The sequence below is a fragment of the Embiotoca jacksoni genome, unplaced genomic scaffold (genome assembly GCF_022577435.1).
Source record: "Embiotoca jacksoni isolate LCO1_2020_lvr unplaced genomic scaffold, fEmbJac1.0.p SCAF_4, whole genome shotgun sequence".
In the NCBI taxonomy this organism is placed as follows: domain Eukaryota; kingdom Metazoa; phylum Chordata; class Actinopteri; family Embiotocidae; genus Embiotoca; species Embiotoca jacksoni.
In genome coordinates, this window is record NW_027185392.1 from 24,196,113 (window position 1) to 24,223,949 (window position 27,837).

General features: G+C 42.3%; 1 protein-coding gene across 2 annotated transcripts in view; it reads right to left on the reverse strand.

Moving 5' to 3' along the window:
• The window catches only part of kcnh1b (potassium voltage-gated channel, subfamily H (eag-related), member 1b), a gene marked incomplete at its 5' end in the record, with an annotated part of 61,353 nt that extends 36,224 nt beyond the window's left edge, over window positions 1–25,129 (reverse strand). For both annotated transcript variants that reach the window (XM_069168462.1, XM_069168463.1), the window contains 6 exon segments: window positions 5,639–6,068; window positions 14,562–14,954; window positions 19,069–19,187; window positions 22,035–22,163; window positions 23,370–23,476; window positions 25,006–25,129. In XM_069168462.1, coding sequence (XP_069024563.1) covers window positions 5,639–6,068; window positions 14,562–14,954; window positions 19,069–19,187; window positions 22,035–22,163; window positions 23,370–23,476; window positions 25,006–25,129 — 1,302 coding nt within the window.
• Window positions 25,130–27,837: the final 2,708 nt, after the last annotated feature.

The following is a 27,837-nucleotide window of genomic DNA, read 5'->3' on the forward strand; positions in this document are numbered from 1 at the left end:
ACAATCACCTCCAGCTCTCAGACTGAACCAGGCGTCCTGCTGAGCGGCTGATGTGTGCAGACTGCAGCAGGCAGCGGGGAGGACCGGGAGTCCAGCCGATAAGACAGTACAGTTAATATTTCAGTGAGGAACTCCGCGACACCGCTGTGTGTCAGGCCTAATCCCACTGCTGAGGAAACCACTGCCAGCAGAGCGGCTGGCCATCAGCGAGTGTGGATCAGATCAGTCAGGCCTTAGAAAATCTATAAAACGCTCACAAATCATATCGGGTTCAAACTGCAGCGAGCAGCCATTAGTGAATACAGCCAGTAGCAGTGTTCCTGTCAGACCCAGCAGGGCCCACAGCTAATCCTGAACACGGAGAGCAGGGCAGCAGCCAGCGTTCACAGGGTGCGGCTGCCTCGCGAGGCGGCTCCATCGTGGCTGTTTGAGACGCCATTTTAGGGCGTCTCGTGTGCGTCTTTTCTGCTGCGCGCAGCTATTTATATGCACAGGCCTGGTTTCCCGGGAGCAGCTCGCATCTCTGGAGCAGAAACCACTCCGGCAGACTGCATCTATATTGCAAATGCAAATCACGTACTGTTGACTGTGCATCCATGTGCACATAAAATTACACCCAGGTAAACTTTGACATTCGGGGTGTGCCATATCAGATCACAATACTACCGCTATCATTTTTCAGGCAATATAAAAAATTAGAATCTCTCCGAGATAAGACTTCATACTGTGGTGCCATCGTGTTTTCCAGCTAGCAAGTCCCATCTCCAGCCATCTCAAGGCTTCTGTTTGCAAAATAAATTAATAAAAAAGAGTAAAATCTTCAACATCTTTTATAAGCGCCTACAGTGGTTCTGACTGCCTCTTATGAAACGCAACACGGGCTTTCATCCAAACTCATGTATGTGCTACAAATGGTTGAGGAGCCACTTTCACTTTTTTGCGTATGTCTTGATGGGTGTTTTGGCAAACTTTGACCTCAAAAGAAAACTATCAACATCTATTTTATCTGATAAAATAACATTTTAAATCTCACTGAAATCATTTCGATAGCAGAACAATTGGACGGTGAAGCAGACAGACTGTCTGTCAGGCTGTCCCATCATAAATGTATTGCTGCTGGGTGTCCATTTATCAATATATTGCCACACAAAATATTGCGATACTATACTGCATTGATTTCTTTGCCCCCCTCCCGGGATGTTTTAGGAGCTGCAGACGTGCCGTCTGTGTGAGTGGAGGCAGACGAGAGGAGCTGGGAACCTGTTTCAGAGGCCGTGCTCGCTGTGAAACATTACTCAACGGATGCAGGGGAAAAACATCTCTTCTACAATGGATCAAGATGGCTGTGAATGAAAAACAGCCCACTGTCTCTGGTTTTTTGTCTCCATCAAGTTAACTTATTATTAGCTTGTTTTGTTGCAGAAGAATTCAGCATTTGGTATCCATCATATAGAACCTATAACTCCAAAGAATAAAACCAGTATATAAATGTGGAACCTGCAGTCAGACAAGATGTCAAAATGTAAAAACAGAGAAATGTTATTGTTTTATGAAAATAAATATCTTGTGTAAAATGTTTTTTAGATGAAAACTAAAGTGAAACAAACAGCTGCTTCTGAAACTACAGTAACTAAATCTGTCGGCAGTTTTTCTGGGAAGTGAAATATATTGCGAGTGACACCTGGTTGGGGCTGAGAGGTCAACACACTCTCACATCTGCTTTCAGAGCTCGGCAGCGTGGCGATGCTCGTGCCATTTTTTAAATATAAAAGAGGCATAAAGTGGCGGAAAGATTATGAAACCAATTCTGCATTGGAACAAAAAAGGAGCACTAATCCCTTTGTTCTGTAGATATGAGCTTGTTTTATAGTGGACAGCCTATAACACATTACCACATACAACTTCCTTGCTCTGACTTGCTTTACTACTGTGCAATGAATTAGAAGATGATTGAACATGTGTGAATCAAACATGTGAGGCTTTTTATTAAAGGTCCCATATTCAGTCTTTTTTATTATAAAGCAGATCTCAGTGCCACAGAAATGCTGAGTAAGCGTCTTAATGCTCAGTCCACAGAGAGACGCAGAGCCGGTTCTCAGCTACTGTGCTGTTTCGACAAGACATTTGGATTTCCATAAGTTTGTGATGTCACAAACTCACATGATATGCACACCTTTAGCATGACCTAAACAGAGCCGTCATTCCTTTATGGAGATAACAAACCACAAGGTCACAGAAACATGCGGTTAGTCTTTGTGTGATTCACTCAGGAAAAAGCCGGCCTGTCATTAAAGATGGCGATGGATATCAAAGTGTTTTAAAGACAGACACAAACCAGCCTGTTCTGGTTGGAGCTACACAGAGAGGCTTCAGAGAGCAGATTTAAAACATCACTGAGCGGGTTTTTGGTTCTTCAAATCAAGCATCCCCCAGGAAGTCAACATGCAGATGTGTAAACAACTCATAAACAAACAGCACAGCAGCTAGAACGGCTTCCAAGAAGACATCTTCAAGCAGAACGAGGGCCGATATAGTTTCTGTCCAAGCCGCCGGGAACATGGCCGAGCTGTGACTTCACCTACGAGCACATTTATCATGTGAAGCACGCCGACCCAAAGGCACCTGTCCCGGACACAATCATGTTTAATGAGCGGTTGTGGTAAATGGTCTGCACTTATTCTACTTTATCAGCTTGGAGAGCTCCTCGGGTTCAGTGTCTCGCCCGAGGACACTTCAGCATGTGGACCAGGGGTCTTACGTTTGGTGGGCAACCCGCTCTGCCATCGGAGCCTCATCCGCCCAACAGGCAACTATAAAAGAGGTTTCTGATTTCAAAACCACCGATTTTAACAAGAATTTGATCAATTTGCTCCAATTAGTGTGAAAGAGCCACGTGATCAAGTTATTTTATGGCTTTCATATGTGTTGGACAGAAGACATCCGGCTGAGTCAGCAGAAGTCTGAGACGCACAGCTTTCAACCGGTTTGACTGAAATAAACTGAGCAGACTTTGTGAACCCAAAAACCTGCAACGAAGCCTGTGAACCGAGGAAGCAGCTTTCTGTGAATGAACAGGACTCCATTTGTAAACGTGGTGTTCAGTTCTCTCTCTTTATACACAGCTTAGTTCACACCAACAACATGCTGCTTTCTCCGTTTTTATCACAACGTTCATAAGAAAACAACTTCCTTAGCTAAAAATTAAACTCCAAACCAGCTGCTGTTTTATCCTCTGAGATTCAGACAGTCGTAGACGCAGGAATTCTGTTTCCGGGTCGTCCGTCCGTCCGTCTCGTTCTCGTGAACGCCAAATCTCTGTCCTCAAACAAAAAGATTCACTTCGTACCGAGGACGAACTGATTCGATTTTGGGAGTCAAAGTTCAAGGTCACTGTGACCTCAACTCAACCTATTCTCATGAATACGATATCTCAAGAACACATTTTAAATGTGAACCGTCGGTTTGTGGACTTTCGTTATGAGGCCTTGAATTCAGATTTCGGCCGTCGCCATCTTGCTAACCACTGTGTTGCATCACCTCTTCATTTTACAACACTGTAAACGTTTTGAAAGTGAAATGTGGTCCCATTCTTGCCTGATAGAGGGTTTCAGCTGCTCAACAGTTCAGGGTCTCCTTTGTTGTATTGTTCATGTCCTGATGCTCCAGATGTTTCCAATGATTGACAGGTCTGGACTGCAGGAGGCCAGTTTATCAGCGGACTCTTCTACTAGAGAACCATGCTGTTGGAATACGTGCAGAATGTGGTTGGACGTTGTTCTGCTGAAATAAACAAGACCTTCCCTGAAAGAGACGTTGTCTGGATGGCAGCATATGTTGCTCCAAAACCTGAATATGTCATTCAGCATTAATGCTTCCTTCCAGATGTTCAAGCTACCCATGCCATGTGCACTAATGCATCCTGTACCATCACAGATGCTGGCTTTAGAACTGAGCTGATAACGAGCTGGATGGTCCCTCTCCTCTTCAACCTGGAGGATGCAGCGTCCATGATTTCTAAAAACGATCTCAAATTTTGACCTTTTGCCAATTAACCTAATTAGTTGAGATGTTCCACCAGGTGTTAGTTTTTTTGCTTTACACTTCTTCTGTTGACTCTGTCAACCTTTCTGACACGTGTTGCTGGTAACAAATTAAAAAAGAGCCTATATTTTTCATAAAACAATAAAACATTCCAGTTTCAACATTTGATATGTTGTCTTTGGTCTATTTTCAATCAAATATTGATTTATGTGATTTGTAAATCATTGCATTCTGTTTTTATTTACATTTTACACAGCGTCCCAACTTTTGGGAAAACCTGGTTGTATAAGTGTTTCATTGTGCAACAATGTTGTGCCACTGCTCTTCTTATACAAAGGGACTTTAAAAATTAATTAGAAGGCATACATACAATAAATATGATTTATTTTCTACATTTGAATGGCAATTCAAATTCTGTCCTAATCTACAGAATTTGAGATCCCCTCTGTGACCTAAAACCTGAAAATGAATCAGAATATGTCAGAAGTCTTCCATCAATAAATTATTGACAGAACTGTCTGATTCTCACGTTTGCTGTCCTCTGTTTACGTACACAGGGATTAGAGGATGTTACGTTCATTTTGCAGGAAAAGACAGACAGAAGACGGTTTCCCCGACGTCTGGAGAGCTAACAGAATTCCAGCATTTATACACACGCACAGCAACCACACTAATTTCACATGTTAATGTTAAATTAACGTTGGCTGATTGGTCAGTTCAAAGCAGCTGCTGTGGTATTTATCAATTAATCCTACTTTAAATCACGTCACATATCACGTCACAAATTGCAAAATTCTTGGAAATTCGGAGTCACTCTGAAGAAGTGTTTTTGCTTTGGGTTCAAAGTGTTAAAGCTATAATCAATCACTACCATTAGAGTAACAAAAGATGAAAAGACTGAATGTGGACTGTGGCTAGTGTCCATGGCAGTTTTGAACTCTCCAGGGCTACAGGGCTTTTTGGCCTCTTTTAGCTCCTGATTTTGAGTGTGTCGGGTCTAGCTACAGACCTACCACCAAATTTCAAGAACAATTTCTGTGACACAAGAATGGTAGAGGGGCGTTATGACTTACACTTACAGGCTGCATTATTTGTTGCCAATTTTTAGGCACTGTATGTGTTTAGATTATTATCCATCACGTAATACCCATCAGGGAGGCGCTGCACTGTACATTTCATTTCATAGCACCTGACACTTTCCATTCATCCCAAGCTATATTTGTTTATTTTTATTTTATTTGTTTTTGTGTATATAGTCTGTGTGTATGTGTATTTATTTATTCTTCATCTTATTTTTATGTATACGTGTTTGTAAATGTTTTCATTTTGTGTGCACCTTTTTGTGTTTCTATGATGCTGTGACGACTAAATGTCCCCACTGTGGGACTGGACTCTGCAGAGACACGATCTCAGCATCCAAAGCCAGAAGACACTGAGACAGTCCAAATCCACACAACAACTGTGGCAAGTTTTTCAAGATGCTTTGATTAACCTGCCCACCAAGTACCTTTAAAAACCCAAGAAACAAGGGAGGAAAACAGATGTTTGGAAAATCTGGCGCAGACCAGTGACTAAGAGAGGAAAACCAGCGACTTACATCCGATCATCATCATGGCCACGGCGAAGATCTTCTCTCCGTCCGTGTTGGGTGCGATGTTTCCGAAGCCGATGCTGGTCAGGCTGGTCATGGTGAAGTACAGCGAGGTGATGTAGACCGAGTCTTTACTGGGCCCGCCCTCCCAGCGGCCCGAGCCCGAGGAGTTGAACCTGTATGGCGTCCCCACCGTCTCTCCCAGCAGGTACAACCAGCTGTCCATCCGCACGCTGTTGGTGTCCTCGTTGATGACCTCGTAGTCTCCGATGCTGTACCAGATACAAGCCAGCCAGTGGGAAGCCAGGCCGAACACACACACCAGCAACACCAGCACGGCCGCACCGTATTCAATGTAGTGGTCCAGCTTTCTGGCGACTCGACCCAAACGCAGCAGACGGACCACTTTGAGAGAGCTGAAGAGGCTGCTGATTCCCTGCAGAGGAAGAGGAAACAGACGGGAAGACAAGACCAGGAAAAGAGAGGCGTAAACAGAAGACATCAAACCATGTATTTTAGAGGTTCCTCTGTATATATCAACTTCAACTTTAACTTTAATTTCATTCCACCATATGGCATACAGATAAATCAAAAAATTGTTTCTCACAGTCCCATATATATATATATATACCACTGTAAACATATATATATATATATATATATATATATATATATATATATATATATATATATATATATATATATATATTTATTTACAGTGGTAAACATGACCCAGTCCCAACTTTTTTGAGATGTGTTGCTACCATTAAATTCAAGATAGAAACATATTTTTCATAAAACAAAAACATTTCTGTTTCTACATTTGATATGTTGTCTTTAGTGTATTTACATTTAAACATGGGCTTATATGATTTTCAAATCATTACATTCTGTTTTATTTACATTGTACACAGGTTTTGAAAACTGAGTTATATATATATATAAAGCATAAAAAGGAGAATAAATATTTTCTTACTTTTCAATAGAAGTGTGCTAGTCCTTTTAAATGGTATGTACTGTACATGATAGTGTTTATAGCTGCCCTACACATTGAATTAGCTCGTACAATCGTCCAGATTTCTTTTATTTTGTACAGTTTGTTCTGTTATTCACTGATGTACGGTAGAATGATGGTCTGGGTTGCATTATGTGTTTTATTTGGTAGAAAAATATAATACCAAAAAGTCTTGAATTGCAAAGAACAAAGGAGCACAAAGAAACCTGCAGGTACTGAGGAGGGTTCGCCTTTGCTAAGTGGATTTTTCCACGATTATTAATACTTAATTATGATCAGCTAGAGAGTGTTCTCAAATGACTGCACAGCTAGTCATGTTTAATTTCCTTTTCTTCTTCTCCACTCCAAATGTCATGATGCTAATTTTCAGCCTGTATGTCTAGTTTTCCAAACGTTCCACTCCACATTGTAGTCTGAAGCCAGTGATTTCAGTTTGAGACCAACTACTGTGTCAGTGATTTTATGTGATCCTTAAAATCAGGATGGATATAGACACTATGAAAGATGTATAAACATGTATGAAACATGTATAAAGAGTGCATGAAATATGTATAGAGCATGCAGCACCCAGCTTACAGAAACACATGCTCTCCTTGTTTGACCCATCTGTCACATCACTGCAGCCTCTCATCAGACCACTCAGCCGCCTCATCAGCAACACTGTTTCCTAACCAGGGAAGCACCCACAATGCACTGCTCCTCATCAGCAGTCGGCACCATGACTGAAGGAGGAATGATAGAGTTGATCGAACCCTGATGGGGTCAAATCCTCCGACACTTTAACTGCATTCAATCAACAACTTTGTTTTCCTCTTCTCTCTGGAACCTCAAGCAGTTTATTAAATAATAGTTTCTATTCTTTTTGTTTTTCTACTATCACGACACAATTATATAATTATTGTGATATAAGCTTGTTTTCTTGTAACAACCGAAACAATTCTTCAGTGACAAAGGGAATTGTTTAGTCGTTCCATCCTACTGGGCGTAGACCTCGCGTTATTTCAACCAATCAGCAGGCGCCGAAACCGGCCAGCCGCCTAGCGTCCACCAAAGCATTTCAAAAATTGTTTTACGTGAATGGCAGCAGCGTGACGAGACGCTGAGTGTTTAATCTGCGCTGAGCGCTGTGGTCGGAGTTTTTCAGCTCACAGAGAGTTGAAAAATGTTAACGCTCCGCTCGGTACTGTCACCAGCCGTCCAATCACAGTGAAGGAGGGACGGGACAAACGATGGCCGCTGATTGGTCTGCCCTTCAGAGTGGCTCAGTGAACGCTGATATGAACAGACACACTTTAAATAAAGGAGTAGATAAGCATCAGTGGTAGGTTCTAGTTTATAGCTGCCTACAAATACTCTGCTCAGCTGACTTCATCCAGACAAATCCTAAAAGCTCCTCAGTTAATAATCATGTTTGTTAGGCCTTGAACACACCGCCACGTGGCGTCATTACATTTCGGCCTCCATATTAACGGATCAGAGCAGCCACACAGCCTGCTGAGACACAAGGCTCACTCCGCGTCTCACTCCCCCCGTCTCACTCCCCGTCTCACTCCGCGTCTCACTCCCCGCGTCTCACTGGGAAACACTAGCTCTGTCTCAGTGTGTGTGTCTGTGTGTGTTTATGTGTGTGTGTTTGTATGTGTGTGTCTGTGTGTGTTTATGTGTGTGTGTTTGTGTGTGTGTGTGTGTGTGTGTCTGTGTGTGTTTGTGTGTGTGTGTGTGTGTGTGTCTGTGTGTGTTTGTGTGTGTCTTTGTGTGTCTGTGTGTGTTTGTGTGTGTCTTTGTGTGTCTGTGTGGGTATGTGTGTGTTTGTGTGTGTCTTTGTGTGTCTGTGTGTGTTTGTGTGTGTGTTTGTGTGTCTGTTTGTGTCTGTGTGTCTGTGTGTGTTTGTGTGTGTCTGTGTGTGTTTGTGTGTGTCTTTGTGTGTCTGTGTGTGTTTGTGTGTGTCTGTGTGTGTTTGTGTGTGTCTTTGTGTGTCTGTGTGTGTTTGTGTGTGTCTTTGTGTGTCTGTGTGTGTCTGTGTGTGTCTTTGTGTGTCTGTGTGTCTGTGTGTGTTTGTGTGTCTTTGTGTGTCTGTGTGTGTTTGTGTCTCACTATGAACAAGGATAAACAAATATCACGTGCCTGCCTTTTAGTTCCAGCTCATCACTTGTCGTGAAGTTCTCTGACGTCCACATCAAAGAGGAGCTCATTGAATGCTGCAGCTGACGACAGACAGCTGATGATAGACAGCTGATGATAGACAGCTGATGACAGACAGCTGATGATAGACAGCTGATGACAGACAGCTGATGACAGACATGCAACCGAGCTGCAGCAGAGCAGCAAGTGAGAGGAAACGTACACCAGGCAGCAGTGTTCAGGCCTTTCACTCCTTCTCCTGACCCTGCTTTCCTTTTCCTGCACTTCTGTCGGCTCTGGCTCCTCCTGGATTCCTCCACCTGCTCCTCCTGGATTCCTCCACCTGCTCCTCCTGGATTCCTCCACCTGCTCCTTGTATGCTCTGTTCCCAGCCTGCCTCATCTCTCTCTGTCTCATCATTCATCGCCACAACCTCTCCTGGTCCGTCTCCTCCTCCTCCTCCTCCTCCTCCTCCTCCTCTTCTCCTCCTCCTCAATCATCTGTATGAAAACAGTCGACTACATCCAAGACGTTGTTTTTATAAAGACAAATGCTGCTGAGTTTTTTTCAAACATAACTTTGACGCTTTAGGCAGCACAGAGAAGAATCAAGGTCCTACTATTTGAATGATCTCCAAAAATATGTTTCATAGAAGGAAACGAGTGCAACTTTCCAGATATCTATTTTAATTGAATTGTTCATTTCAAAGAAGAAAAAAGTATGTAAAGTATGTTAATATTTGAGATATGATGCTTCACAGGTTGAACAGCAGAGTGTTTCTGGTCTGATCTGTAACAGACTTCAGCTCTCAGCTCATTTTACAGCAGTTTGAGATAAACTGGATTATTTCACTCAAACATGATTCTCCTTCGGCCTTTTTCTAGTATCTACACTGAATCAAACACCAGAGTGATGTGGCGGGCTGTAGAAACATCACTGCCATTATTTAAAAGATATTTTTGTTGCTGCACTGATAGCTTTGCATTTTTGACACGTCAGCACTTCTGCATTGCCCAGTCATGACCTTTCTCTCTGCATCTAGAGGAAGTAACATGCTGTGAAGTCATTGGATGAATGTAAAACAGTCCACTCCACCATGGTGATTAAACTCACTGCAGGCACATCAGTCACACAGCATTGTCTTTAATTTCACACCTCAGCCGGGTGGACGCTGGGCGTCACATACAGTGGGTACGGAAAGTATTCAGACCCCTTTACATTTTTCACTCTTTGTTTCATTGCAGCCATTTGCTAAAATCAAAAAAGTTCATTTTATTTCTCATTAATGTACACTCAGCACCCCGTCTTGACAGAAAAAAACAGAAATGTAGAAATTTGTGCAAATTTATTAAAAAAGAAAAACTGAAATATCACATGGTCATAAGTATTCAGACCCTTTGCTCAGTATTGAGTAGAAGCACCCTTTTGAGCTCGTACAGCCATGAGTCTTCTTGGGAATGATGCAACAAGCTTTTCACACCTGGATTTGGGGATCCTCTGCCATTCTTCCTTGCAGATCCTCTCCAGTTCCGTCAGGTTGGATGGTGAACGTTGGTGGACAGCCATTTTCAGGTCTCTCCAGAGATGCTCAATTGGGTTTAGGTCAGGGCTCTGGCTGGGCCAGTCAAGAATGGTCACAGAGTTGTTCCGAAGCCACTCCTTTGTTATTTTAGCTGTGTGCTTAGGGTCATTGTCTTGTTGGAAGGTGAACCTTCGGCCCAGTCTGAGGTCCAGAGCACTCTGGAAGAGGTTTTCTTCCAGGATATCTCTGTACTTGGCCGCATTCATCTTTCCTTCAATTGCAACCGGTCGTCCTGTCCATGCAGCTGAAAAACACCCCCATAGCATGATGCTGCCACCACCATGTTTCACTGTTGGGATTGTATTGGGCAGGTGATGAGCAGTGCCTGGTTTTCTCCACACATACCGCTTACAATTAACGCCAAAAAGTTCAATCTTGGTCTCATCAGACCAGAGAATCTTATTTCTCATAGTCTGGGAGTCCTTCATGTGTTTTTTGGCAAACTCTATGCGGGCTTTCATATGTCTTGCACTGAGGAGAGGCTTCCGTCGGGCCACTCTGCCATAAAGCCCCGACTGGTGGAGGGCTGCAGTGATAGTTGACTTTGTGGAACTTTCTCCCATCTCCCTACTGCATCTCTGGAGCTCAGCCACAGTGATCTTTGGGTTCTTCTTTACCTCTCTCACCAAGGCTCTTCTCCCACGATTGCTCAGTTTGGCTGGACGGCCAGGTCTAGGAAGAGTTCTGGTCGTCCCAAACTTCTTCCATTTAAGGATTATGGAGGCCACTGTGCTCTTAGGAACCTTGAGTGCTGCAGAAATTATTTTGTAACCTTGGCCAGATCTGTGCCTTGCCACAATTCTGTCTCTGAGCTCCTTGGACAGTTCCTTCGACCTCATGATTCTCATTTGCTCTGACATGCACTGTGAGCTGTAAGGTCTTATATAGACAGCTGTGTGCCTTTCCTAATCAAGTCCAATCAGTTTAATTAAACACAGCTGGACTCCAATGAAGGAGTAGAACCATCTCAAGGAGGATCAGAAGAAATGGACAGCATGTGAGTTAAATATGAGTGTCACAGCAAAGGGTCTGAATACTTATGACCATGTGATATTTCAGTTTTTCTTTTTTAATAAATTTGCACAAATTTCTACATTTCTGTTTTTTTCTGTCAAGATGGGGTGCTGAGTGTATATTAATGAGAAATAAAATGAACTTTTTTGATTTTAGCAAATGGCTGCAATGAAACAAAGAGTGAAAAATGTAAAGGGGTCTGAATACTTTCCGTACCCACTGTATAACCAGAAACAGAGCCTCATCTCATCCTAGACAGCCAAATACTCTGTATTTACTGATTCACTGCACTGATTTTTTTTTTTTTTTTTTTTTTTTTTTTACAAAGCACACGAGTTTCCTTCCTCAGAGGCAGCTGTGTGCAGCACTGGGTGAAAATCAAACTGCAGAGACTTGAAACTTGCTGCAATTACATCATTTATCACAGTCAATAAAACAATCACTGCCATAAAAGCCACACAATGGCTGAAACAAAATGCAGATATTATACTTCTATCTTTGGATAATCCTCTGTAGCATCTACAACAAACTGTTCACGCTTAAGAAAATGAACGAGATTTAAATTTACAGTCCATTACGTAAAGGCATCAAGTTTCTGTCTCAGTACAATTATTATTCATATCAAAATCAATAGAATGGACATTTTTCATTTATATATATGAACTTGTGGAAAACAAGAACTAAACTTAGCTTTACTGTCTTTCTAAAACAGTGGGAGCAGAAATGTGCCAAAAGGTCTTGGTTCTAACGGGCTTCACTATTGGTCAGTCACTCTGAGGCTCCGCCCTGAGACAGATCTTTGAACTCATTGGCCAATCACGTGGAATTGCTCACACACTGCAGGGCACTATAAAACCTCAGCATCTCGGCCGCTGGTGTCTGTTTGAAACTCAGCAACACACCACGGCCTGCAGCTAACGAGATACACACGAACCCAAAGATCTGGAGTGAAATATGAAGATGATGCTGTGTTAGAGTCTGAGCTGTGTTCTTTGAGGCACATGTAAGGATAAGACTCTTTGTTGGCAGAAAAACGACTATACTCAATGTTTATTGACCTGACTAAAAAAGCTGATTGACAGATTCATTGATAATAACAATGATAGCCATTTGCAGCCTTCAGGGGGATGAGGATATACCACTGCCCCGTATTAAAGTGTGTCAGCTCTCAAGAAAAACTGTGATTTTGTTGAGTTTGCTCCCCAGATTGTAACATCCTGGTCATCACGAGGCATTGGGGCTCCGCCCCCTCCAACAATGAGAGAAAACAACTACTTTAACATGTTAAACATAAATTCATGCTATAATAATAGTTTGCTGGTAAAATGCAGCTGTTAGTTTGTCAGTCTGTGAGCATTCAATAAAAACTGTTTCCAACTTGTATTTATTCATTTCTGTGTAAATAATCTACTTCCTGTTACGGGGTGAATGAAGTCCTTCAACTATTGTCGACCATGTGACCTGAGGCTGCTCTTCTATTGGTTGTTTCAGATTTTCAGACTCTCCTTCTTTTACTGGTGGCTGGTGTTTAGGCAGCATTAGTGTGTTGTATTGTTTTTTGATTTTTTTTTTTTTGGCTGAGCAAAAGTCCACTATCAGTTTGTTTGTCCCCCCGAAACACGGCACCCTCCCCAATAATTTGTATAACCAGCATCCACTGCTGGCTAATATATGCTGACTATTTCTTCTGTCTGTATAACATATTCACTGTATCTGTGAGCATAGATTGAGTAACATCTAGCGACTCAGCAACGCTGCTTGCGTGTATTGCACATTAGTATCTCACGTTGATGAGTCCCTCCAGGATTTCGCTGAGTATTTTTGTGATTGTTGCGATCAAAAATGTTTGATTTTGCTGGTGGATTTTCTCATGTATGTTGTGGAGTTTTAAGTGAGTTTCTTGTGTAAAGTTGCAGAAATTAGAAAAAGTTGCAAGTTCAGAAAGAAACATTAGATTTTTTTTAGGCCCTACCTGATAAAGTAGTAAATGTGTAATCACTTCCTGTGATAATAATCATGCTGCACATCAGAGATATTTTAGTTCTGATCTTTTTTTATGTATTTATTGAACTTGAGAACCGTGGAGATAAAAGGTCCTAAAAGGTCCTAAAAGCTGCATATGTTTCCAGAACAGACCGTCTGTGACTGGAATATAGAAACAAGGACTACATCAGCCTTTCAAAATAAGAGCTTTAGATGCTGTTTAATTCATGTTCATTCAACACATAGACCTGCTGGATGAAACAAACAAAGAGACGTCTCTGACAACTGGACGTGTGGAGAAAACTCATTTAACATCCAGTAATATGGAATCACTTCCTCTGATCACAAACATTTAATCATCATTTTAATGTGAAGAACACATTTCCCACAAACCCCGTCACTTCCTGTTTCTCCTCTTGTTCCTGTTTCTCCGGTGAACAGAGTTTTATTTGGAGATGAAAACAGGAGCAGAGACTTTCTGGTTGAAATGAGGAGTTATTGTTGGTAATAAAGAGAGTTTAGTTTGAAAAGACTTATTTTATGTCGTTAATACTTTCAGCTCAGATTCTGCTGACGACATTTTTTGCAGAAGAATCGCGGTAATTTAAAGAAAATTACAAGCTCCGTTACACAGTTACAACAAAAAGCGAACATGACCTTCATCATGGAGGATTGAATGCAGGACTGTTGTCTCTCCTGGTTTGAGCCCGGTGTAGCCAGCAGACTGACAACTACGTGTACAGTAAGATTTGAGACAATGGGGCCAACTTTGTGTGAACTCTTGTGTTTCAACGTGACCAAGTACACAAAGCCAGAAGTTCACTGGACTCCACAGAACCCTGAACATCTGACTGAGAGCCAGACCATAATGTCACATCATTGGGAATTATTTTATACAGTCTCTGAGGTTTCCTCCTGTGAAACCAGCTTTGATTTGATGATGAAAACAGGAGCAGAGACTTTCTGGTTGGAAATGCTATAATTATTAAGTTATTTGTGTAAATAAAGCGAGTTTTGTCTGAAAATATTGACTTTATGTCGTTAATACTTTCAGCACAGATTCTGCTAACGGCATTTTTTGCTGAAAAATCACGGGAATTTTAAAAAATTGCAAGCTCCGCAAATATTTGCATTAATTATTGCAATCGCAAGATTTCCTGGAGGGACTGATTGCTCTGTGGTATATTAAACAAATAGAATAAAAGTCAACTGACCTCATCGACATTCTCAAAGGCGTTGATGACATCATAAGGCAGGCAGGACAGCAGGTCGATGACAAACCAGGTCTTGACGTAGTTCATGCGAATGAGCTTCGGGTCGGAGATGACCTCTCCGGCCGGACCGACGAAGGTCGTGTGGAAGTTGAGCACGATGTCAACAAGGAAGATGACGTCCACGATGCTGTCCACCACCAGCCAGGTGACGTTGTTCTGCTTGGTCTTGAAGGAGACGTTGTAGGGCACCATGATGGCCGTGTAGAAGGTGAGGATGAGGATGACCCAGTCCCACGTGGTCTTGAAGAGGCAGTAGTGCAGAATGATGTGTGGTGGCGTCTTTGGGGTTTCCTGTTTGTACTGAGGCAAAATCTCTGAACCCAGCTGGAGAACCTGAGACACACAACAGAAAATAACAAAGAGTTAGATGAACTCCTCACAAAGATGAAGCAGAAGTAAAGTCAGAGTTCACCAGTATCTGTGACGGCCGTAGACCTGAGATACTCTGTTCAATGACAACACACTTAAGCGCTCGAAGAAATGCCTCATATTTCTTGTGATGTCACCTCTGTGCTTATTGTTCGGTTAAAAAAAACGTTGGTTAATGTTGGAGAAAAATGGTGGTCACGATTAAAACCAACATCGACTGGTGGGGTGCAAACAGTTGACTCTGCGTGGAAGTCAGGAGCTTTTAAAGTTTGAGAGGTTTCGTGTGTTATGAAGGCAGCAGAGATCTTATGATTGAAACACGGTTCCTTCTCCGATAAGGCTGCCGGAGTGAATCTCCGTCATTAAAGTCGATGCTTCGTCTCCACCTACGGCACCGCGGTCCGTCTCAGCGGCGTCCCACAGCCGTCTCCGCTAAAGATAGACAGCAAATCTATTTTTGACGGCAGCCGCTCGGAGACCGCTGCAATCTGAACAAAACAGATCGCAGATTTTAAATTAAATTAAATCCCAGTCAATTTTCTAAATAAAACACCCATGCGCAAACTCACGATCGTAAAACACATCAACTACATCACCGTCTACTTCAGCAGTCTTTCAGTTTGGACCACAGACTGGATATAAAAGTGTTCGTAGCTTCCTGCTGCAAAAAGTGAGGCCAATGCGGAAGTACAATACAATCTAGTGCCACTAGAGGTCGGCTCCAAAAGGTGCTGGTTTCCATAGACTCCTATTCAACTTCTCTCATGATATTCTCAGTCAATACAAATTTTCCAGTTTTCTTTATGTCATTCACTAAATTCACTCTTCCAGATTAGTTTTCTGGAGGTCCATCTGAAAATAATCCCTCATTCATTAGAAAAGAAGATTCAAGAAGACCTGTTTTTGGGGGCGTGTCTGTTTGATTGACAGGCCTGTGGTGCAGTCAGGTTACAGCTATCGGTGGGCGGGACGTAGTATCGTCAGGTTTCCGATCAGATCGGTCAGATCCACCGCTGGCTCCTCCCCCAGCTCGTCCAAATATGGTCACTTCCTGCTCCAAACCGCTCCGAACTAGCGAGATGGTGATGGACAGAATCTGAACTGGAGGCTTCATGAATCCTCATGTTTATTGTGTAACTATTTCACATTCTGTGTCTGTAGCACAAGGAGAATGCATTTCTTTTCTAAACCAAGCATCAACCATCAGTGATGTCATCAACCATCAGTGATGTCATCAACCAGCAGTGATGTCATCGTTGGTTTGTGAACGTTATGAATCCTCCAGTTCAGATTCTGTCCGTCACCATCTTGTTAGTTCGGAGCGGTTTGGAGCAGGAAGTGACCATATTTGGCCAAGCTGGGGGAGGAGCCAGCGGTGGATCTGACTGATCTGAAAAAATACAAACCCCGTTTCCGAAAAAAGAACTGAGGAATATTATTGTTTTATAGAAAACATATGCTCATTAAACAATAATTTTTTTCAGTTTCAACATTTCTTATGTCGTCTTTGGTCCTGCCCACCAATAGCTGTAACCTGACTGTGCCACAGGCCTGTCAATCAAACAGACACGCCCCCAAAAACAGGTCTTCTTGAATCTTCTTTTCTAATGAATGAGGGATTATTTTCAGATGGACCTCCAGAAAACTAATAAGAAGGAGTGACTTTAGCTAACAACACCGAGATAACTGATGGACACATTTTATTCACTTTGGATTTGATGAGAGAAGTTGAATGGGAGTCTATGGAGCCGGAGGCTTTTTGGAGCCGACCTCTAGTGGCACTCGCTGGTATTGCAGCTGAAGACACTTCTGGATCGGAACCATTTACAGACCTGAAGCTACGAACTCTTTTATATCCAGTCTGTGGTCACACTGCATCAAATGCCACAAAGTTTACCAGTCGGAAGTGCAGTCATTCATAATACATCAGGTTAAACCATCTAACAAGCTCTTGGAGGCTGAAGTGAAACATCTGCTATGAAGTCAAAAACAAGGAGAAAGCATTTTAAATGGCACTCAGGTAAGTGTGGCTGCAGGTGAGGCTGCCTGGAGGGAGTTTCTGCTGCTCATGTCTGAACATACAACTCTGTTTTTTTTATTAGAGAAGATAAGACTATCTTTGAAAAAGGCAGGAGGTCTCCTAAAGCTGGGAAAACATGCATTCTTATCAATCTTGTTTTAATTCAGTACAGTTTAATTCAATTCCAACTTATAAAGGACACAGCTCACAGAAAGGATGATGTTGAATTGATGCTGCTGCCATTAATGAATTTGTTAACAAAGAGTAATATTAATAACTGATTAATTTAGCTACTTTCAAGAGATCCTGTTAAACATTAAGCAGTCAGTGTTTGTGATTGTTTGTGCATATTTCTGGTAATAACAGTGAGGTCAGTGCTCCGATGCTGGCGGTCGGTGGGTTAATAGTGAAATGATATTTGGGTTTTTTTCTGCACATGCCTGATAGCCTATTTCAAACGAATCAAACAAAACAGACACACTGTTTACTGAAATTATTCAAACTCAACTATACGAAGGTAAATCAATAAGTTCTGAGACTGCTGCTCGTGCACGTCAAGGAACAGGAAGATAAAACCTGATGAGTAACTGGTACGAACTTCATCTCCTGATCATCATCAGTTCTTCATCTCCTGATCATCATCATCAGTTCTTCATCTCCTGATCATCATCAGTTCTTCATCTCCTGATCATCACCATCAGTTCTTCATCTCCTGATCATCATCATCAGTTCTTCATCTCCTGATCATCATCATCAGTTCTTCATCTCCTGATCATCATCAGTTCTTCATCTCCTGATCATCATCATCAGTTCTTCATCTCCTGATCATCATCATCAGTTCTTCATCTCCTGATCATCATCAGTTCTTCATCTCCTGATCATCATCATCAGTTCTTCATCTCCTGATCATCACCATCAGTTCTTCATCTCCTGATCATCATCAGTTCTTCATCTCCTGATCATCATCATCAGTTCTTCATCTCCTGATCATCATCTCTTCCTGAGTTCTGGTGTTGGTTCAGAGTTCTGGTTCTGATTTCTCCGTGAACATGACCAGAAGCTTCACGTCAGGTTTAGTATCAAACTCTGGAAATCATCAACGGAGACTCTGATGATGCTTCAGGAGGTCTGAGACCACGAAGACACCATCCTGGAGACGTGTCCTTAGAGATGTTCAGGACGTCTCCGTCCAACTCTGGAAGAAGACATCAGGAGAACCAGCAGGTTTTCTTTGAGGGTCGGAGTGAAACCACGGAGCTCTGCTGGACCTTCTGAGGGTCTGAGGACACACGGTCACTTCTAATGACCCAAACTGTGTCACCATGGCAACAGGGTTCTCCAACACGACAACACGCCGCTCACAACGCAACGAAAACACGTGTTTCTCTCCACAACAACACAATCGTAGCTCCTCACCAGGTTGGTCTTCCAGAGACGTCTCTGTTCCACAGAAATGTTTCTCAAACTTTGATGTTCGCTCTGATTAAGTTTCAGGTGTGAAACATCCCAGAGACACCAGAACACACACACACACACACACACACACACACACACACACGCACACACACACACACACACACACACACACACACACACACACACACCACACACACACACAGACACACACACACACACACACACACACACACAGACACACACACACACACACACACACACACACACACACACACACACACACATACAGACTCTCACACACACACACACACACACACACACACACACACACACACACACACATACAGACTCTCACACACACACACACACACACACACACACACACACACACACACACACACACACACACAAGAAACTCAGGAACTGATGATGGTCAATGATGAAGTTTGTACCAGTTGCTCATCAGGGTTTAATCTTTCTGCTGCTCTGTAGATTTACCCTCATATCATGTGTCATCTGCCAAACTTGTCATGTCAGTTTAGACAGTACAGGTATCACAAACTCAGGTGATGGAACATGACGAGAAAAGACTCCATCTTAGGAAGATGCAGGACTTTTTTGGAGGTAAAGAAATGGTCTTACCTCTGCCAGCCGTGAATGTTTGTGGACGTTCTCTCCTTTTTGGACTGCTGGAGTGAGCTGCTGAAGAACTCCCCGGCTGCTGGTCAACGCACGAGTCAGACGGGCAAATTTACCCCAACCTGCCGACGAGACCGAACAACAGCATCAAGAGACTGAACGACTCCGAGAGTGAATAACTCAGCAGCACATCACCAAACCAGCTGGATGTTGGGTCAAAATGACAGCTGGTCTTTCAACATTACAACTGTTATATCACGGGTCCAGAAAACAACCTCGTTTAACGCTTGTCAGGAAGAAAGTTTTTTTGCTAGTTGTCAGCAGAAGATAAACGTGTACATGTTCCGGTTACTTGATTTACGTCAAGTTGGCGACAAGAGAGTCAGTGATGCAAAAAAAAGCAGACTGAATTACAGCTCACACAGATTCATTGGTAGGTTTGCCCCCTTTCATTAACCCTAACCTCTTATGGGTAATATGGTGACATCCCAGGTTGTTTTATGTCACATTTATGAGACATTTGAAATTGATGATGGTGTTCCTCAAGAATTCTGGGCGCTGATCTTTGTTCTTCACACCTGCTTCCTCCAGGAACCATTATTAGTCAGACTGATGGCAAATTCCACAGATGGTGTGAAAATGTACATCTGCAACTTTCAACATCATTTTTTTAAATTTATCAATTCATTATTTTGTCAACAAAATACAAGAAAAAACAGGCTTTTTTTGAGAATTTGCTGAGGTGATGTGTTTTTTTTTTGTCTGAGGAATAACCCAAAATCCCCAAATATTGATACTAAGATGTTAGAAACAGCAAATAGACGAAACAATTATTCAATTATTAATCTGTTTAAAGGCCCTCCTCTCCGTCTGATCCTCCAGCTCACCTCCTCTCCGGCTGCTTCTCCAGCCATCTGCTGGCACTCTGCTGTGTCCTCGGCTCGCCGTGCAGGCCACCCCCCCCCCTCCACCTCACCTCCCCCTCACCCCACCCCTATACCCCCCTGCTCACAAGCACAAACACACCCACACCTCCACCTACCTCACTGCCACAGACTCTTACCACATCATCCAGCCTGCCTGGATCTCAGACACACACACACACTTACCAAGTCTCATCCTGCCTGCCGCCCACTCTCCGACTCACCTCACTCTCCATCACCACCCACTTAACTGTTAGATAAACCTTTTATCTTCAACCCCACCGTTCAGGGTCAGCTTTTAGCTTCAACCTCTTACTCCACTCTACAGACCAGTTGGACTTCCTGCCCAGAACAGGAATCCCGTAGTTCTGCAGTCGCCCGCACAATGAACCCCGGGCCGTCCACAAAGTCCACAACGCACATGTGGACTGGATGGGTCAACTCCATATGATGCTGCAAGTTTCCTTACAAGGGTAAAGAGTTGGTCCACTGTTCCATGGTAAACCAGGAGGCGGGGCTCTGTGTGTAAACCAGGAGGCGGGGCTTTGTGTGTAGCTGGGCTCGATGTGTGCACACAGCTAGTGTCTGTTAGAAGCCTTCATCAACACGAATGATGACACATTTACTCGGATGATACTCGTCAAAAGTGCGTTTTCAGTACCGGATACTCATTTCAGCCTAGTACTCGTCTCATCTCTAGGAATAATTGAAAATAAATCAGTTCCACTTTAACTTTCCGCTCCACTGCCAGTCAGATAGAAAGAAGCAGGAGTAATGTCGAGAGTTGTCCAATCACATTTGATAGAAAAACGTAAAACAATACCGATTCGCTGCCAGTACAAGAGGGAGAGTCTGAAAATCTGAACCAACCAATAGAAGAGCAGCCTCAGGTCAAGTGGTCGACAAAAGTTGAAGGACTTCATTCACCGCACCAGGAAGTAGATTATTTACAAAGAAATTAATAAATACAGTTGTAAACAGTTATTGACTACCAGCTGCATTTTACCAGCAAACTATTATTATAGCATTAATTTATGTTTTACATGTTAAAGTGGTATTTTTTGTTCTCTCTACTGCACCCTGTATTAACAAAGCATCACTCTCTCCTCCTGAATCTGAAATGTTCAAATCGGTCGACGCCTTCTTTTCCAGCAAACTGGCAGAAACTGTCGCCAGCAGGCTGAGCAGTGTGACTCCAGTCAACTCACTGTGTCCCCGAGGAGCTTCTTTACTACCTCAGAGACCTGCCAAGACATGAGTGGATCTCTACTCTGCCTCTTCCTCAGAGGACATGTTGGTCAGAGCGCTCCTTCCACCGCCTGATGATATTCCCCGTCTGAGTCAGCAGTTCTCTGCCACCCCGCTGAATCCTTGTGGTAAGCCCTGCGCTCCCATCCTGAAACACTGGACGGTTTGCCAAAATTGAAGACAAATAGAAAGTCTTTCTCCACGTTTGTGCCACTGAGTTTTTGTGTCCGCGACCTCCACAGCTGCAACCACCACTGGCCTGATGGCATCTGTCTGCAGCCAGCGGGACCCTGAAGGCCTGAAACCATCACTTTCCCACCAGAAATCTACTCAGACTGCTTTTTGTTTCCATCTGAGAAGAGCAAACTCTCAAAATAAATGCCTATAGTTTCTTTATTTTTTTCCATCTGGCTTTAATATTGAGGTAATCCAAATGTTTCATGGTGTTTTTAGGTTTTGTTTATGTCTTTGGCTGCATTACATTTAATCCTGTATTTGAAATATTGGGCTACACATAAAGTTATTATCATTAGTACTAATTTAGAATGAATGTCTTCGATGTACAGATATTATTTTTAAAAACTGTCCATTTGGTTTCTTGTAAAAGTGTTGATGTGCTATGGTTGTCTCACAAAATTTATCAAAGCGAGTGTTTTAATGTTGGTCCTACTGATTTATTCTTAAAGCTCCAAGAAAAGTGCTGCTCTGGTTGACTTGATGAAAATCAAAGCATCAGTGACACAAAGCAGTAACGGTGTGACCAGCTGATGCCGCCCTGCATTTAGGAACAACACCGACCTTTTGAAGAGTCGTCCTCAATTGGTTGCTTGAAGGCTGTGATGTCACTGAAGGTGCAGAGAAACAAGACGACTTTGTCCTGCTCGTTCCTGATGGGAGCGATTTTTACAAAGAACCAAACGGGCAATCCTGCAGCGCAAAACAGAAAGAAAATAATCTGTCATGTCATCAACGGAAGGAAACTCAGAACACGCTAATGACAATGATTGGAGTTTTAGTTTTGGTCTGTTTCACTGTCAGAGGTATTTTGCTCGATGTCACTAGATCCTACACACTGTTCCTTTAACTAAACTTCATCAGCCAAAACTTCACTGAATGTGCCGACAGTGCAGAGGAAGTCTATCAGAGGCTCTGCTGTTGATGATGTTGGTCCTGACGGAGCAGCAGCTCTCTGCACCGCCGCTCCTCCACATCCTCCTCACAGCTGTTTACAGGATCTCAATCTCACTTCCACCTACTGCTGTTTACAAACTAAAGAAATAAGAGAATATTTTTAGTTTTTACTGAATACTTGAAGGCATAATGTTACGTTTATACTGACACAAATCGATAACACTTTTGTTGAAATTGTATTAAATTAAAATGAATGGTCAATTATTTTTTTTTATTTTTTTTTGTCATATCATCAAGAATATCCAGATATATCATGATATTATTTTTGAGAACATATTGCCCACCTCTACTTGTAGGCACTGACCCTCTGGCTTTTACTGCAACGCAGTTTTGAATATATTTTTCCTTGAAATATAATGTTTCTGGACTCTTTTATGATTATGTGATATTGCAGCATCTGACAGCCCACAGCTTCACCGCTCTGGTTCACTGCTCACCAACCATGAAGTGGTCTCGAGGTGAGAGTGGATGTCTCATCCGATTCCATCTGACAGGACTTTAAGGAACTGCTGCTTGCAACTGTGTGCCGGATACCTCAAGGAAACTTTAGAGGTCTTAGGGAGCTCTTTTGGCTCACCATGTGTAAAGGCAGCCATTAACTATTTTTACAATTTTTAAACTCAAGTCTTGTATACTTGTAGGAGATAATGTTGTTTTAAATGTGTTGTCAGCCTCCAAACTGTTGCTTTAAAGAAAAAGACATTGTAATAAATAATTGAAATTGCTGGTTCATTGCAGTACATGAAGTCAGACCGCTCTCTCTTTTACCAAATCTGTTAAGCTCAGGAAGCAGAGAAGTCGACAACTCTGTCCCAGTTTAGGACATAAACTGGGTCTCGAGGTCTAGAGATCCCTGGGTCTCTGCGTGTTTTGGGATTGAGGTCACGGAAACACTTTCTACACAGCCTACATGACACACGCAGCATACAGTCGAGTACTCACGGTTTTTCTTGTACATTAAAATCTCAAAAGAGTTCATCTCGTAGCTCTCGAAGGTCAGTCGAACCTTCTCACTCGTCTCGCTGTCCGTCAGCTCTCCGTACATGAAGCTGCAGGAGAAAACAGAGTCCTTGCATCAGCACATTCACATTGTCAACATCTGGAACACGAGAACAACATCTGGAACACGAGTACAACATCTGGAACACGAGAACAACATCTGGAACACGAGAACAACATCTGGAACACGAGTACAACATCTGGAACACGAGAACAACATCTGGAACACGAGTACAACATCTGGAACACACCATATCAGACCACTTCTAAGCAGCTTGATGATACTATAACTACAGAACTTTAAGGTCCATTGGACTTTGTGGTCAAACTGTCCAAATGTCACTGCAGGAGTTTCCGCTTCCTCTACCATCCCTGAACAGAAGGATGGAGGTAATGGTCGACAAAGAACCAAGGAAAAATACCATGTAGGTATGAGCTGAAGTCAAAGGTCTTCATCCATCTGAACCATAGATTCTCCTTCATGCTTTGAATGTGAGGTTCAGGGGAGAAGTCTTGAGTTGGTTGCAATCTGCAACCTCACAGCTCGATGCCACTAAATCCTACACACTGCTCCTTTAACTAAACGTCATCAGATATCGCAGCCAAAACAGAAAGTGCCATAAAACCCATTTAATTAACCATTAGAAAATATGAATCCCTGACAAAAAGACAAGGCCGTGTCTCAATCCCGTACTTACGTCTCCTTCGAGCGCACAAGTCAGGTATGGAAAGCTACACTGCACCAAATGGTGTAAAAACACTTTCCACCCCCAACAGTCATCAATAAGGCTACAAAGCAGAGAGAGAGGGACCACAAACGTTTCAACCCGCGATGGCCCAAGAACACAAATACACATCATACATGTCCGCAAAAGTGTTTGTTTTCCACTCAGTACCACCTGGACAGGAGCCATCAGTGTGTTTATTGTCGGCGTTAAACACGCAAAAAGATATTAGCTGGCTAATGAAAGCCAGCAGGTGGACTGTAGTGCCATTAAAGTACCGGAGAACACCTGTGATGCACCTGGTCACAAAAAACGTGTGTGACTCGCTGCATCAACATCACAATGCTGTGAACTATTCAGCGCAACAGGAGCAGCCTCTGAACTTGTACCTGAAACATTCCAATACCTCATTCTCCCTCAATACCACATATTAGTCGTTATAAGCTAAATATTTTATTATAATAATCTATGCAGCAGACATGGATGCTGTGAATCAGTTAGTGAACTTTTAGCTCTTAACTGAACTCACAATAATCTGTTATGTGAAATGATTAGTGTTAATTTTAAATCTGCAGGGGTTCCTCATCAAGAAAAATGAATCAGAATTTCAAGCCTTTTGCTATAAATTTTAATAATATAATAATTAATCATAATAATTTTAGTGTCAGAAAATGCGTTAATGTCCACTTTTGTAAACTTGTGTGACAAAACAATTTTTTTGAAGCCCCATTTTTCCTCTATTGATGTTCATTTTAGGATACAAAATTGGGGAAAAAAAGCTGCGTTTTTTTATTTTCTTATTTTGGTTTCAGAGGACATGGACTGAGACGAAGACACGTGGACGGTTGTTGTACCTGCAGGTGCTGCTCTTCTGCATGACCTCAGCTCGATGGTAACCGGACAGCTTGCAGAAGCCATCGTTGCTGTAGACGATCGGCCAGTCGACGATCTGAGCGTTCCCCAGCACGAAGTTGGTATCTGATGACAGAAACCAGAAGGTTAGAACCCGTCCGACCCATGACACATGTATAATGCATGTATGACACATATATGACACATGCTTCGTCCAGTCTTAAAGCTGACTCACATCAGTAGATTTCCATGGAAGAATAACAAAGCCAGGAAATATTTGAGATACTGATGTCAGTCATTATTGTTTCCCATTTTTTCTTCAAATTGACTTAAATTCATCAACGAGTAAAACTGGTGTCAATAAATCAGCTGCTAACAAACTGATTAATCACCAGTAAACCAATTTTTTTTTTCCATAATTAAAGACGTTGGTGATTTTTATCTGTTCAATTTCTCTGAAAAATATTTTGTTCCCAACAAGTGATGAAGATTCTTCTAAATCAGAATTGATGATTGAGATTATAAATAAAAAGAAAAAAAAAGTGAATTGTCACTTAAGCCACAATCATACAGTCTGAGCACATAAATACCACATATTTAAGAAATATTACACGAGAGGGAGTGATTTAACGTCATTATTAGCACGACAGTGCATCACCATCAAGTGTAATATTGCGATTATACAAGTTACCAACTAAATAAAACATATAATCTACATTTGTTCATATTGTGGAGCAATTCACTCTCAAAGTATAAAACTTTTTGTTAGCGTGATCTCCGTTCCCTGGCAACACATGGGGTATGCCTAACAACTGGAAAACAATCACCAGGAAGGGGACTGCTTCTACCAGGAAGTAGTCCGACCCTTAGCAACCACCTAGCAACGGAGAGGATTTCTAGTCTCCAACTGAATAAATACAGAACATAGAAACACTAAACTGATCAGCTAGCTCAGTCTGGTTGGAACAAAGATATGTGATGAACAAAGATATCTGATGAACAAAGATATCTGAGGAACAAAGATATCAGAGGAACAAAGATATCTGATGAACAAAGATATCTGATGAACAAAGATATCCATGTTCTCGTGTGTTTTTAACATTTTAGCTCCGTGTCATGTGTTCAAACCAAACCGGTCCAGCTAGCCTCCTCTAGGATTGTAAGTGCGTGACTATCCGTGGTGTTACGGTACGGGTGCTCGGAGCGACCAAAAAGGACCAAAAGAGACCCGACTTCACCAAATGGGTCATTTAATAGAACTATAACAAGTAGAAACTACATTATATTACATGTTATATGAAACTCAGTTCTAATTCTATATTCCATTGAGGAGGTGGAGTGATATTTCTAGTGATGAGCAGGATGTGATGTCATGATGATTTGTTCCAGATGTTCAGTTGACCAATCAGATCTCTGGGGCGGAGCTACTAGTTTATGTCTATCTGTCTTTCTGCAATAGTTAGCAGATTGTTAGTAAACCAGGGCCGAACATGAACACTACATTTAGGGCACACGTTGTGTTCGGTGATATTTAGTCTAGACACAAAAGAAAAAACAGCTGAAGGCCAATCAGAGTCCACCAGCAGCAGCAGGTTGATCTGACTCTCTCTCACTGTGTGTGTGTGTGTGTGTGTGTGTGTGTGTGTGTGTGTGTGTGTGTGTGTGTGTGTGTGTGTGTGTGTGTGTGTGTGTGAAATAGGTCAATGGAGGGGAAAGGATACCGTACAGGTACACGACCTATTGTGACCGGTCTGTATCTATCTGAAGACGTGACAGTATCCAAAGTGAAAAGTTAAAAAGTAAAAGTGTGTGTAGAGGAGCGCTGAAGGATTGAGAACAGAGCTGAATGTTCGTTTTTTAACATCAACAGAGAGGCTGAGGACAAACAACAGAAATAAATCCTGACCAGACGACCTGGGAGCCTTCTGCTGTTACTATTAGTCATTTAATTTTAATTTATTCTGTTAGTGGATTCTACGTTAATAAACCTTTTAATTAGGCCGAACTGTTGTTCTGTATGTATTTGAGGTGGAGCCAAAGATCAATTTAATCGAGAAGTCATAGCCTCTCATATCCAACTGATTAATTTGGTTTATGTAACAACTATTTCTCTACATGAGGTGGTGCACAAAACTTCAATAAGTCCAAATTTAAAGATAATAATAAAGGCTGTATTAAAAGTCATATTTTATCAGCATACAGCTGATCCACTAGAGAATACAACAAATGTTTACACTGCAGCAGCTGGAAATGGCAAAAGTTTGGTATCTTTTCTTGACTTTGACGAGGACACATTCACAAAGTTTTGCTGACTGATCATTTAAATATCACAGATTGGTTTAATTTACATGAAGTCTGATGTTAGAGAAGCAAACAGAGTCACTAGCCAAAAGAAAAAGTAGTTCTCCAAAAGTGAGTAAATATGGGCTACTTGGCCTGAAAGTATTCAATTATAACCTAGCCAGTTTTTATTTATCAACATACTTAAAACATGGTGGTGGTCCAGTGATTGGCCCACAGAGAGAAGAATCTGGGTTTGAACCAATCATCAACCATCAGTGATGTCATCATCCATCAGTGATGTCATCAACCATCAGTGATGTCATCGTTGGTTTGTGAACGTTATGAATCCTCCAGTTCAGATTCTGTCCGTCACCATCTTTGCTAGTTCAGAGCGGTTTGGAGCAGGAAGTGACCATATTTGGACGAGCTGGGGGAGGAGCCAGCGGTGGATCTGACAGATCTGATTGGAAACCTGACGATACTACGTCCCGCCCACCGATAGCTGTAACCTGACTGCACCACAGACCTGTCAATCAAACAGACACGCCCCC